We start from the raw sequence: 14,174 nt of genomic DNA on the forward strand, positions 1-14,174 counted from the left end.
GACTGCCAAAAGAAACACTTGCTGGTCTGTGTGCAGCTCTGCCCAACTTGTTAGGTTGGTCAACTGCAAGATTCAGAATCCGATGCATGGGCTTACCACGTTGGTAACAACGCAACAGATACGCAGTTCCTTTTCAACGTATCCGATTTAGGTCATGGCCTCGATCCGATAGAAAGTCCAACAGTGGTCGGCGTCACCTACGGTGAACACGATGCTGCCAACCGTTGTATCTTCGCGGAAGGCCCTTCGAGCGTTTGTCATCTCAAGCAAGGAGGTGCGTATATATATATATATATATATATCTATCTATATCTAGCTGCGGAATGAGTCCTCAGAGCATGCGCCAGAATCCTCCTTCACAGCCCAAAAGCAGGTGAGAGAAGTCCTAACTCTTGTTGATTAAGCTTGCTTGGGTGTTGAAGTTGGTTTGGATATGAATCATTCTTGAATTTATATAGTGATTTCACATTTATGTTGATACCCAGCCACAGTTCCATGACACTAAAAAGTTTTCTGGTTCATATACTTCAGTTTTGTTTCTTTCTTTCAAATATACTTCAGTTTTGTTGAAATTCTAACAATCCCAACTCAGTCAAACTATTCAGAATTAACATTCTTGATTGTTTGTTAGATACAAGTATATTTAATGTTTAGGTTTATCATTAAACTTTAATATGTATTTAGGACATATATATTCCAACCTCTCTTCTCTTTCCTTGTATTTGATGGTCCTCCCTTTTCTCTTTTAACTCCTCTACGCAATCCGATCTCGGTTCCAATTCCTCCATCGTATCTCCTCTTTCCCAACTCTGGTAAACAAAATCTCTTCAATGCCCTACATCTTTCACTATAAACTATATATACCTTCTCTCACTCCGAAGGTATAGGCTTGCAAACATAGAGTGATGAGTAGAAATTTGTTTTAACTAAAAAACAGGAGGAGAGAGAGAGATTTTTACCTCGAAAGATTGCATTGACCCCAGTCCCCTTCACATAACTCAGCGATCGGAGATTTTAAGGGATAGCTGACTCTTGATGCTAAGGCGAAGGGTTAGAGGGGCCACTACGTTTCACTCATTCTAAATTCAGTTGGGCAAGCAAATCAAATCCAACTTCGATACTTGGAAAGATTCTCTTTCCGCCTTCGCAACAAAATTCCACTAGTGTGCCTAAGGCTGGTGAATGCATCACTGCCTAAATTCTTTTGGCACACTATTTGACCTGATGACTGATGAAATCAGTTCCAGATTCATTTCTCCAAGAGAGAGAGACAGAGAGTTGTGTGTACATGCATGGGAGCTTCATTTCCCAATGCATATTTTGCTGACCGGTAGCCCACAAATTCAGCCCATAGTAAGCTTAGCAGCTCACAGCTCACCCCCTCTTAATCTAACCCTAATTAACATTAGGGGGTGTGGTGACTGCGTTTTGGAGACAGAAAAAGACATAAATAGGACAACAACGTGGGAGAAGAATATAACCACGAGATTCCAAAGAAAAGAAGGAAAACAAGACAGAAAAGGAAGAAAGAAAGGGAAGAAGGTAAGGACAACGCAGAGAGGCTGTTCTCAATCATCTATCAGTATTCTCATCTCATGTTAGATCAAATCTACAGCAGACTCTTGCTGTGATTACTTGGGGATGTTTTAGATATTGTAGACAGTAACGTATATTCATTAAGATTTGTATATTCATTATTCTCATAGTGGACTATCTCTAGTTTGTCCATGATTTTTACCCTTCACATTGAAAGGATTTTTCACGTATATATTATTTGATTATGATTCTATTTAATTCTACTGCATATTATAGTCTTTTAGTATTCATTTATATACAAAGGTTATTCATGTTTATATCTCCAGTATACTTTTCCTTCGTCGAATCCACGTAATGATGTGTGTTCATGTATATATATATATATATATATATATATATATATATATATATATATATATGCTTCTGCTGCTCGCTTGGAAGTGGCAGTACCTACGAAAAGGAGCGCTTCATCATTTCCCCTCCCCCATCTGTTCGGCTAACTGTGTATCTTCATTATCACCACAAACTTCTGATTTCCCTTTTGTCTCAGTTTTCTACTTCAATTAAATTTCCTCCTCGTGACTTCGTTTGAAATCCATCTCTCATTCTAAAGCTTCTCTTATGTGGGTGCTTCTGTTCTCTTCCACAACCCCATGAAATTTGTGCTCTCATGCTCGCATGTCTTTGTTGGTGTTTTTTATTTTCTCCTCTTATCCTGATCTAGTTATGGGCTTTAACCTTCTTTTCTCTCTGGTGACTGTTCTACACAGTTGAGTTTGCATGTAAAGAAGATGAATTCATCTGAATCCGTAGGGATTTCTGACCCTTCTCCATTTTTTCAAAATAGGTTCATTTATGTATTTTTGCTAATGTGATTTTACTAGATTATTTCATACGTTCTTCTCTTCATGATAATGAATGGTAAGAAACCTTAATTTAATCCCTATTACTCCCCTTGTTGACAGCTTCAATTTCACTCTGTTAACCTGTACAAAAAAATCTTGCTTATAAAATATCAGATTAGGATATTATTTACTTTATTATTGGTATTTATATCTCTAATGACTATAACTTCTATTTTAGAGATTAATTTTTCAGATTATGACATAATAAACTATCTTTGTTATGGTGTCCAAACTGATGGTTCTGTTTACTTTTTGGTTTCAAATCATGAACATTAACATACATATTAATGACAATGCAGAATTCCTACAATGTATTGATGCACTTTACATTCTTTTTCTATTTTCAAATTCTTGCAGGTTTCTGTCGGTCTAATGTCCATAAATCAGAAAGTTTGCAATTGTAACTTCTCCGCTGCAGCTGTTTTCTTTTGTATAGCATTATTTATTGGAAGCACATTGATTACAGTCGATGTGAAGGAGGTATGTTTTGTTTTACTAATTAGGCTGTTCTTATTCATCTTTTTCAGAATATGCTAAGAATTGGTCATTTGATCGAGAGGGTTGTCATAGAATCATCTCTCTACTCCATTTCAGAAGATTTCCTATGTTGCAAAAATGATTCAGAAACACTCATCTAAATATATTCTCTAAACATATACAATTCCTTTGGAAGTAATCTTTTCTGCCTTAGTCACCAGTTAATGGCATTGCCAATAGAAATCTATTTCCCCGCCTGAGGATATCTTGATTCATTCCTGATTACTCCTTTTCATCTCTATTAAGCTGTCAAAACAAATATGTAATTCTACTGCATAGAAGATTAGAACACTGAAGAATCAGTATCCTTACCGCCTGCTACACTAACAATTTTTTGCTTCATTTGCAGAAAATAACGGCATGGTTGCCAACTGATTCATCGCAGAAGTTTCAATTTGATTTGAACAATAACACAGCAAACTCGAAGCCCAATGAATCTGACCCATGCTTGGTATTTACTTTCTGTCTTCCATGCTTCTTTTTTGTCATTGCAAAGCTAGTTCAAGATCTCTGCAACATGTTATATCTGAGTAATTTGTTTTAATCATCTTGTGCTTTTGTAAGTAACTTTGTTTATTATCTTATTATCATTGCCTGTATGAGTTTAGAATCAATGCAGACCTTCAGGAATTGAAGCATTGCCTAAAGGAATGGTTTCCCAAACATCAGACTTGGAAAGGCAGCCATTATGGGGTTCTATAGAGAAAAAGGTGGTTTGATTTTTCTCATGATTCATTTACAATTTAGACTATTATAATCATTAAAATGTTACTCATAGTTACCACCCGTAAGGTAATATAATTTCCTGATTGCTTGTTTATGTGAATGCAATTTGTGTTATGACCCTCCTTCTACAAACTTTAGGGGCTTATAGCCTTTCTCTAATCTTAGTTAATTCCAGGGAGATTCAAGTTCGTTCAAGAACTTATTAGCAATTGCAGTTGGACTAAAGCAGAAACAAGTTGTCAATGAAATTGTCAAGAAGGTATATAGATGTGACTTACTTTAAACTGTATTCATTTTGAAGCATGGTCTGAACAAAACACTTACAGATAGTCAATTGTTTTCTAATTCTTTTGTGCATTATATACAGTTCCTTTTCAGTAATTTTACCATAATTCTTTTCCACTATGATGGGGTGGTTGATGAATGGAGCGACTTAGAATGGAGTGACACTGTCTTGCATATCTCTGCAATCAATCAAACAAAATGGTAAATTCAGAAAATGCACATTCCTTGTCTCAAAGTGTAACTGGGATTCTATTCTTGAGATAAAATTATAAGAAGTATGTGCATGTGTTGCAGGTGGTTTGCAAAACGTTTCTTACATCCAGATATAGTCGCCTTGTACAGTTATATCTTTCTCTGGGATGAGGATATTGGAGTTGAAAATTTTCATCCTGGAAGGTTGTTAGTTCATTTTTCTTTCCGTGTTAAAATTGAATATGCAAGATATGCTTCCAGATCTAAGCAACCAAGCTATGAGAATGCCTTTGTTTTTGTATTTATATTTCGTTTTCCATCCATAATCTGACTGTTCACCTCATTTTAATATCAAATTTAGTCTTGCCTTTGTTTATATATATATATATATATATATATATATATATATATATATATAAAGGGATGCTAAAAGCTATACATCTTCTTGGCTCTATAATAATAGTATAAATATTTGGGTCTAGTGTTCTTTTAAGTAACAAATCTAATAGTTGCAGATACCTGGAGATTGTTGAAAGGGAAGGATTAGATGTATCACAACCTGGACTTGATACTGAGAAGTCAAAAGTTCACTACCGATTTACAGAACGTCAAAGGGAAGGTGATGTACACAGGTATTTTCTTGTCTATTCAATGAAAGCACTTATTTATGTTTCTCTTTATTTCATTTCATATAGTCTTTTTCATGGAGGTACAATGTGTGACCAAGTCCCAATTCTATTGGTATTGGTAATCTTTTGTATAAAATTAATTTGTTCTTTCAACAGAAGGATTTATGATTTGGCACAAGGCTTGAGATGTAATGAGAACAGTACTGGTTTTCCATGCGCTGGGTGAGTGACCCTTTCAAAACTTGCTATCCTATCCATGTATCGATATACTGATCTTAATGTAGAAATATTTCTCTCTTTTCTCTGAAAATAATTGTTTTTTAATAAGTTATATGCAAATTTACAGTCAGATGCCACCTTTTTACCATCTCTAAGATTTGATGACTCATTTGTATAGTTTCCACTGCCGTTTGGGTGCTTGATCAGATTATATGGAATGTTCATAAATAATGGCAACTATCATTCTCCAGAAACAACGTATAGTTATTAGAGTAATGACCTTGATAATATAGGAGTGAATGGATCTCTAGGGAGCACTCATCTCGATGTGCATTAAGTAATCTCAAGAAAACACTCATCGACACAGACGTTGTCAAAGATTCCCAAAGAACCTGATATTTTCTTTTGGTTTACTACTTTGAAACATTGCATTCATCATTAAACTTGAAAGAATAGGGTCTCATCCATGTGGATGAAAATGCTTGAGCCATATTTACTATTGCAGGTCTTTCGAGGAAAATAAAATCCAACATCATCTTGAACTTCTGTAAATATACAAGCTTAAGATGATCTTAAGTTTTGTTTAAATATTTCATCCAAGTCTTAAGCAAATGCACTTCTGTAATCCTATAAATTAGTGGATCTGACCATAGTTTTTGAGATTGTTATTGCTCATGGTGCTGTAATTAAGATTGCAAATCCTAGTTTATGATCCTGTTGTGTCAGATCACAAGTGACCAATATTGTCAAGATTATTTGTGAAGCAAGAGGAAGTGAGGGAATGGCAAACACTGAATGGCTTCATACAACTAAATAAAAGAGAAGAGAAGTGAGGTTATCATAGAAAGTGAAACTAAATCTTAGATAGTAATGGTAAATTAATTTTTTTAGCACTTTTTTAACCAATTAACAACTAGTCTTTATTCCCTCTTTAACCATATATTCACTGTCACTAAATAACATCCCAAGGCTGCTTAGATTGCAGGGGTTATTCTCAAATGGTTAATCCAATAGTTAGACAAACTGTATGTACATTTCAAGGGATACTATGTCCAGAAAAATTAATTAAATTTAGATACCTTTGCAGCATATCAAAAGAAATGTAGCTAGGGTTCGTATGGTTCATTTTATATGGGCTTTAGGAATTTTTTGAGCCAAACTTAATCGAATAAAATCTGTTGTCAAAAATACCAAAACGAACTAAAGCAAATAAAAACAAAGCTTGAACTCAAATTGGTTGGTCTGATTCGTTTCTAATCTTTATCTATATTGTGTTACAATTATTTGGCCATAATTGTAAAGTGCATAAATTTTTAAATACATCGAGTTCATGAGGATAAAAATTGTCCTATTTGTTTGTATATTAATCTGGTTGCACAACATCATCTACTACAGTTATATTGTTGTAATATATGGATTTATGCTCTTATAAAGATATGTATTTGGTGTACCATTTCTTTGTTTATTTTTATATTTGGATTGTTCTTTAAATTGCAAACTGAGTGAAACTGAGACTTATTTGATCATTTTTTTTTCACAGAATTGAGCTAATTAATCTAATAAAAATCCATAAGATAGGACCAGATGTCCTGGTTTGGTTCATTTGCATACTACCCTTAACTGTAGTATGTCTTTACCTTCATAAAATGACAAAAAATTGTAGTGCAATTCAGGTAAGTATAATTGTGAGCTTGTTGCACTTAAACCTGCATGCATGGAATCTTTTATAGAGTTTTGACGTCTAAATAGGTATTTTATTTTAAAAAAGAAAAAAATAAACTGGATTCTGAGCTTTTTTGTTTTTTTTGCTTTCAGTTTCCACTTTCTTTCATAGCCCTTTGGCAACACCTGCTTATTTAAGCAGTATAATTAGTAGCTTTTTCCCTGAAGAAAATCTAATTTCTTTTCCACATTAAACTTGTTTACATGTAGGTTTGTGGAAATGATGGCTCCTGTTTTCACATGGTCTGCATGGAGATGTGCATGGCATATGATTCAAGTCTGTCAACTATGCCTAATTTTCACATATTCATCCAAATTAATAAAGTTTTGAAGCAAGCATATCAATGCATTCCTATCATATGAAAATGTAGTCATATTTATCTTTATCTGCTGCACCTGTCTGCAGAACGACTTGATTCATGCGTGGGGTTTAGATATGAAACTTGGTTACTGTTCTCAGGTAGCATTTTCATACCAGGTATTGCCGGTTAATATATTTTGAAAAGATGACATCTAATAATATTGTTCCTTATTAGGGAGATCGGACCAAAAAGGTTGGCGTGGTAGATAGTGAATACATCACACATATGGGGATTCCGACTCTTGGTGGATCCAATGTAAGAAAGGCAAGTCAGTAGAACAAATATACACGGTTTTTACATTTCTGATGCTATCTACCTCGTTGTTTGTATCTTTGATCATGGTTCAATTCGAATAGAAATCAAATCGAATTGGAATTAGAATCGAACCGGTCTAGTGATTCATTAATTCCAAACTGAACTAGAATCAGACCTGGGCAGTTTGGTTACGGTTCCTGGCTTTTGGGAATCAGTGGTTCCTAAATCAGCAGTTTGGTTCCGGTTCGAACTAACGATTCACAATTAAAAAAAAAAAAAAATTCTTTTTTTAAATTATTTTAATAAAAAAATAAAAACTGGCAGTTCAAACTGAAATCGGAATTGGGTTCCGATTCCATTTTCAGAACTAGCTCTTATGTGGTTCAGTTTGATTTTCCAAAATTTAAGAACCGGAGCCGTCAGGTATAGTTATTTGCCCGTCATGTGATGTTAAAATCTATCCTATATATGAGATAGATGCACAACTAAGATGTACTAGTTACGAATTCTGATTTTTATTTGCATATCCAAAACTAACTGCCAATGATCTTGATTAATTTACAGCTTCAAGAAAAAGAAAAACTTACTACCAATGATCTTGATTAATTTATTGTTGGAAACCGATATAAGTTGTTGCAAAATCCACTTGACAAAAGGTTTTGTTGTTAGTCAATAGTTTGAAATTGCCTTAAACCTAGTAGTACATTGATGTGGATCGCTTGTCTGGGTGGTCAAGCTACAGAAAGCGATATTTGTTCATTACTTGTGTAGGGCTTCTTGGTTTGTTCATCAATCTGACTGATGTTGTGAACTTGCAGGACTCAAATGGATCATCTACCACAGATCTCAGAGCTGCAGTATGTATCATAATTTGCTTATAATAATTACTTTCTGATCTGTTGCGTTTCTTCTGCACTGTTTATTCACTGGACTGAGCTGTCTTGTGCAGGTGGTAGACCGCTGCTATGCTGAACTGGACATGTTCAATAAGAGATGGCAAGATGCTGCACAAAAAGATAAATGCTGGACTGACCGATACCCTCAAGCCTGAAAGACCATGTCGCTCCACCGTCCTTTCAACTCCACCACCATCAGAATCCCAAGTGCAGTGGGAAGTCTTTGAATAAGGAAGCAGAGGATATCACTCACCTACCATCCACCACTAATTGTACGTGAAGACTTGCTAGCGCTACCGAGATCACTTTTTGAGGCTATTTTAGGTGAATCTCGCATTTGTAAGTCAAGACGATTGGCTCTTTCGCAAAGATCATTATTTTAGGTAATCCTATTTAATTTTGCATGCGTGCAATGAGTTTTTCCTCTTTTTTGTTTTTTTTCCGGACTATAATTTCCCAGAAAATTTTCTGTAGGAATGCTCTATGTTCCTCCATATGCTTTCGGCTTTGATACCAATGGAAGCCGTGGTTTTCATGTGCTGATTAAGAGACAACAGAAAGGATCCTTAGCGATTCGACGTTGTTTACTAGTGCTTTAGTTGACAACGTAGGCCTCGCTTAGACAACCAATGGGGAAGGCCATCTTCTTCGGTCGGTGGCTTTGCCGATACGACTTTTTTCTTTTATTTGCGTTGAAATCCAATAGGTTTTGTCATGTATGGTCGAATAATCCAATGTTACACATCTGTATAATCCAATGTTACACATCTGTGACTAGCTCTTCTAAATGGACATGTATCCAGATCTTGTTTAGAGACCGTGCAAGCCGAGGCTTTCAACTTTGCACAAGCTTCTCTACCGTAACACTTCTGGAGTCGTGTGCCATGTATTGACAGTGTAGGTAAAGATTTATAGATTTTACTCACCGATTTTTTTTTAAAGTAAAATTATATTAACTAAAATATAGAAATACAAAAAGAATTATATGATCAGAGATACAAAAAAAGGAATCAAAATCCTAAAAAAAAATATATTATATATCTTCAATCAAGATTCTTATTGCCCAAGGAGTGAGAATCATCTTGACTCTATAGGATCCACACCAATATCTTTAACTATGATTCAACATGAATCATCTTGACTCTATCTTAAGCAATAATTCATAAATCATCTTTGATAGTATTTGTCTCCTAATAGAGAGAATGCACCCTTTTCCAACACACCTATACCCACCCAGTAAAACGGAGTTCACGAGTATCATTTATTAATATAAATCCTACTCCATAATCTCTATCCTTAATAGAACTATCAAAATTGAGTTTTACTCATCGAGGCCTCCTCTAAGATACTTTTATGCTCTTGAGTTGATCATGTCATAATATTTGATTAATGTAATAATTTTATAAAAAAATATCATACATAAAACTAATCATACACTTAAAAGAAAAACTCTCTTTTAAGTGTATGATTAGTTTGATCATTTGAAGACATTATAATACATCATTGTAAAAGCGAGTATTTTGATCATTTGAAAAAAAACATATAATCTCAGTGGACATGATGAAAAATGAATGGCTTCCTTCATCTTGGGAGACTCCCGAGATATGCGAGACTTTCTCGAGATGCCAGCCTTTATTTTTTTAATATTATTTTATTTAGTAATGTCGAATGATACAGACGAGTGGACCAACATGTTGGCTGCTCGTGAATCACGTCGCCACCGTCCCATCCCAAGGAGAGGAGCTTCACAATCCCTGGACGCCCGGGTTCCACGGGCGAACCCGCCGCGAGGCCGCTGTGGCTCCCGCTCGGACCCCTGCCGCAGCTGCTATGGTCTCGTTTGCAAATCTCATCCTCCGCAACTCCTCGCCGCAAGCCAGCTATCAGATCCAACGGCAGCAGATCAGTTTCGAGTACTTGAACCCACTCGCTCGACATCTGACTTCCCTTGCAAGATGGTTCTTTCGAGGCTCCCCTTTTAGCCAATCCCCATGAAGCGTGGCCCAGGGAGCACCTCTGTTCCATCATTTCCTTCTCTCTCCCATTGTGGTTCCCATTGATCCTCTCCCTCTTCCCTCTTCCCTCTTCCCTCTTCCCTCTTCTCTCTCTCAAACGCATCGAAGAAGTAAAACCAAATCGAATGAGTAGTATTTGTGAGGAAATATTGGGCTTCTCCTTCTTGCATCCACGAGGTACGAGAATACCATTTGTAATGTTTACTTGCCAACTCCTGTTTCTGATACGTAAATTTGCAGGTAGATTAGCCGGTTTATGAGACCAAGAAAGACCTCTGTTCGAGTAACCATAGAATTTCTATTCAGAGAATCATATAGTTGTCGATCGTATTTAACTATCGTTGGATTTTTCAGATCCCTGATTTCATAGAGATTTTTTCTGACACCAATGCGAGGCATCAACTTCTTTAAATAATCATGGTGAGCATATCAGTGGATTTTCGTACCACTCGTTGCATCGTTTCGTCGTATATTTGTGTTCGAATTTTTCGGTCTTTTAAAAATACAATTGATTCTTGTTGTCACGTTTACATTGGAACTCCTTGATGAATAAGGAAAAAGATTGAGTCGTATACCACCATTGAAATATTCCTACTGATACATTCTTTTTAGGAGCTAATTTGATTCAGGTTCAGTTTGACTAAAATTTTCTTCTTTAATTTTACATATCAGGCTTGCTATCTCAATTATTATTATTATTATTATTATTATTATTATATATATATATATATATATATATATATATATATATATATATATATATATATATATATATATATATATATATATATATATATATATATATATATATATATATATATATATATATATATATATATATATATATATATATAACCAGATGAGTACAGACAATATATATACATATATTCCTGAGAGTGTGCATTCTGTCGCTTCATTTGCCACTTTTGCAGCTTTGAACTCAAGTATGCATTAATTTGAGATATGTATTATAACTTACGCTTTCAAGTAGAGAGAATTGGAGTACAGTGCAACAAGAGGTCAGAGAGCTAAGCAAGACATTTGATGGACTGTGTGCATGGGGATGCAGAGAGTAAGCATGAGCATCTGAAAACACATCCCGCGAAAGCTGTCGCTGAAGATGGTGATCCCCCTCCAGGAAACGAAAATGAAGTTGAGAAGGAAACAACTTGCTCTTCCTCTGCTACTTCCGATGACTCGTCCGAGGATTTCTTCCAGTTTGATCCAGCTGAACTCAGCAAGTCAGTCGTGGCGAACGATCAAGAGATGAGAAGCCACTGTGGTGCAGCTACATCAAGCACGAACGGGTTCCTAATCCTCATCGATGATGACGATGAGGATAGCATCCTTGCAGAGGCCCAGCCGGTGGGTATAGCTGACACCGGTACCTCCTGTATGGTGGCTTCGAGACAGTCACCTCCAGTTCAGGTGATGGAGAGATTGGACGTCCCCGACACGGGTCGGATTCCCTCCCCCATCTTCACAAGGGACAGGTCCACGATGACGCCGATGGAGTGGAGCGTGGCCTCCAACGAGTCTTTGTTCAGCATCCATGTAGGGACTTGCAGCTTTTCCAGAGACCATCTCATTCTGATGGGCAGGTCAGGGGAGTTCACCCCCATCGACTCCGGTAGCCCTGTGGAATCCTGCCGACTGACGTCTGCCGTTCCAGGCTCAGATCCTGTAGGAAACGAGGGCGCCGGCGCCATGAAGGGTGCGGATCTGGAAGAGCAGCTTTATTCGACGAGTGAGGGTGCAAAACTGTCCACCAGACTATCTCACCGATCAGCTATTGGCAGCGCATCCAGCTTTCAGTCGTTTGCGTTTCCAGTGTACGCTCTCCATGTCCATTACTCTCATTAGGGCAAATGTTTTAGATTATGAGAATTAGGATAAGGCTTTCATGTTGATAAGTCTCCATGCATATCGAGCGACTTCTAATCCTGCTGCTTATGTAGATACGTGCAAGTTTATGTGACATAAGAGATTTAGTTTGCTCCGGGTACTTTTCTTTGTCAATGAAAATGCTGAATATAAATGTGAAACAAAAAATGATGATACAGATTGACAGGTAAAGGAAGTAGTAGCTCAATGAAGGTGGAACATGGGCATCCACTTCAGACTGATACACCAAAGGAGGAAGAAGCTGCTGCTGCAGGAGAGAATAAATGGTGTCCATGCTTTTCTTGTTGCTCATCCTGCTGCTGAGAGGGTAACAAATATAGCAAATCTTCATATTTGCAGTTTTTCCGGTGATGCAGCCTTCCATGTTGAATTGCGTTTTGTTTCAATCGTCCTGCAGCTTTCGCAAATGAAATTTTGTTCAGACAGAGAGAAGCGCATATGTTCATGGTCATCAGTTCCTCCACGTCTGTGCCTCGGAAGGCTCGGCATGATGAAGGAGGCCGTCTTTTGCTCGCCTGATGATAACGTATTATGCCTTTTTTTTTTTTTTTTTCTTTCTCTCTATCATAATGCAGATATGCACTAATTCTTTCAAAATTTAGTTATCTTCGAATGCTAATGCTGGATTTAGAGAAATCATTACTCAAAAAACTGGGAGCAACCAACCCCACAGCGGAATGCAGGACTTGCAACTGAAGTCGGTCGGTCTTTTACCTACAGCAGCACATACGAGGAGGCTCTCACAATCTGGCTAGAAGCAACGGGATTTGTGTTAAGTTTGTAGCGAGCGCTGGCTTATTAAGTAACTTAAGCTCATAATGTGACAGGATTAATTTTTTTCATATTCCCGAGAGTTTGCGGCCTGGTTTTTGTCCAGTCGAAATCGAAGCTTTTAGCATTGCTTGATGTTTGGCGCACTTTTACAAGCAGCAAAACAAAACAGAATTTTAAATAGAAAAAAACAAAATGTAAAAAGACTTTAATAATAATTAAAGAAAAAGACTTTTCATTCTAACCCAATTAGGTTGTATCAAATCTTCAACTGAACATGATCGGCTGTTGCTCTTTTTCATTATCATTCTTCAACAATAACTGATCAAAAATATTATAAAGTCTTTCAATGTCGGATATCTAAATTTAAGATTAAATAAGAAAAAAAATAAATGTTTTTTTTAATTTTAAAATATGCTAAAACCTTTATAATTTTTATTCAAAATCGCTCAAATTATTTTACACTTTATTTTATAAGACTTGAAAACATATAATAAACTAATGTAATTGATAATTATATTATTTTTAGTATAGTGGTCAAAACATTGTAACAAGTCAATTTTTAATGTCGAATCGAGTGATGTTGTTCTTAAACTATTATAAATATCTATTTGAGTTATAATATATCAAATGGTTTCTAGTGTGTTTTGATTTTATTAACTTATTTATAGTGTTTTCAAGTAAGTTTTGTAGTGTTCTTGTTGTTGTGGTGATCAAAATGCTATAATAGGCGAAAATACTATAACAGATGAAATTTTTTTTAAAGGTAGTTTGCGTATTTTTTTTTAATTAGGAGTTTTATTCGAATAAAAAATAAAATGGGACACCAATCGGGAAATACTCAAAATATAATTATTTTTAAGAAAAATCATCCTAGAAACATGTTTGTATCATTGAAATGAGAATATAAATTGAGGATAAATAATCCAATATGACATGGATGTTTTCTAAGTTTACTTGCAAATGTTGCGGTTAACAACTTAGGACAATTAGTATTAGTGCATGAGAGACATAAGAAGACTAAAGAAAATTATATATATATATATATATATATATCCTCTTGACTTATTAATTTTTACGAGTCTCAATAAAAAAACGTGTAGTCGATATCAAGTTGTTGGAATATTAGGGCTTGTGATGACTGGCAACGTCGTCTTTCTTTCCTCAAAGATCTTTCGAGGAATAAGATGTTATTTAGAACCGTCATTTCACGGATCAT

The 14,174-nt window shown here is 35.8% G+C and overlaps 2 protein-coding genes across 10 annotated transcripts; both read left to right on the forward strand.

The window, feature by feature from the left end:
- Window positions 1–328: 328 nt before the first annotated feature.
- Window positions 329–8,765, forward strand: LOC135586722 (uncharacterized). 2 transcript variants are annotated; one of them, XM_065175088.1, is made up of 14 exons: window positions 329–373; window positions 2,799–2,921; window positions 3,328–3,429; window positions 3,587–3,688; window positions 3,880–3,963; window positions 4,072–4,190; window positions 4,284–4,385; window positions 4,697–4,813; window positions 4,967–5,032; window positions 6,962–7,028; window positions 7,158–7,211; window positions 7,288–7,377; window positions 8,187–8,225; window positions 8,318–8,765. In XM_065175088.1, exons 2-14 carry the CDS (start codon window positions 2,814–2,816, stop codon window positions 8,417–8,419), a joined length of 1,152 nt encoding a protein of 383 aa, XP_065031160.1. In that variant the 5' UTR covers window positions 329–373; window positions 2,799–2,813; the 3' UTR covers window positions 8,420–8,765. The 2 variants fall into 2 exon arrangements, with proteins under 2 accessions (XP_065031160.1, XP_065031161.1); XM_065175089.1 differs by having other exon boundaries at window positions 7,288–7,368.
- A 1,235-nt stretch (window positions 8,766–10,000) lies between these two features.
- LOC103972516 (uncharacterized) lies at window positions 10,001–13,040 on the forward strand. 8 transcript variants are annotated; one of them, XR_010502240.1, is made up of 6 exons: window positions 10,005–10,456; window positions 10,520–10,699; window positions 11,271–12,111; window positions 12,343–12,491; window positions 12,582–12,710; window positions 12,787–13,040. XR_010502240.1 is itself a non-coding variant. In XM_065174203.1 (4 exons), the coding sequence occupies exons 1-3, from the start codon at window positions 10,405–10,407 to the stop codon at window positions 12,485–12,487; spliced, it is 960 nt and encodes a 319-aa protein (XP_065030275.1). In that variant the 5' UTR covers window positions 10,003–10,404; the 3' UTR covers window positions 12,488–12,491; window positions 12,582–13,040. The 8 variants fall into 8 exon arrangements, 2 of the variants coding, with proteins under 2 accessions (XP_065030276.1, XP_065030275.1); XR_010502242.1 differs by having other exon boundaries at window positions 10,634–10,699; window positions 11,268–12,111; XR_010502241.1 differs by having other exon boundaries at window positions 10,634–10,699.
- Window positions 13,041–14,174: the final 1,134 nt, after the last annotated feature.

This window comes from Musa acuminata, chromosome BXJ3-11 (assembly GCF_036884655.1).
Source record: "Musa acuminata AAA Group cultivar baxijiao chromosome BXJ3-11, Cavendish_Baxijiao_AAA, whole genome shotgun sequence".
NCBI classification, from domain to species: domain Eukaryota; kingdom Viridiplantae; phylum Streptophyta; class Magnoliopsida; order Zingiberales; family Musaceae; genus Musa; species Musa acuminata.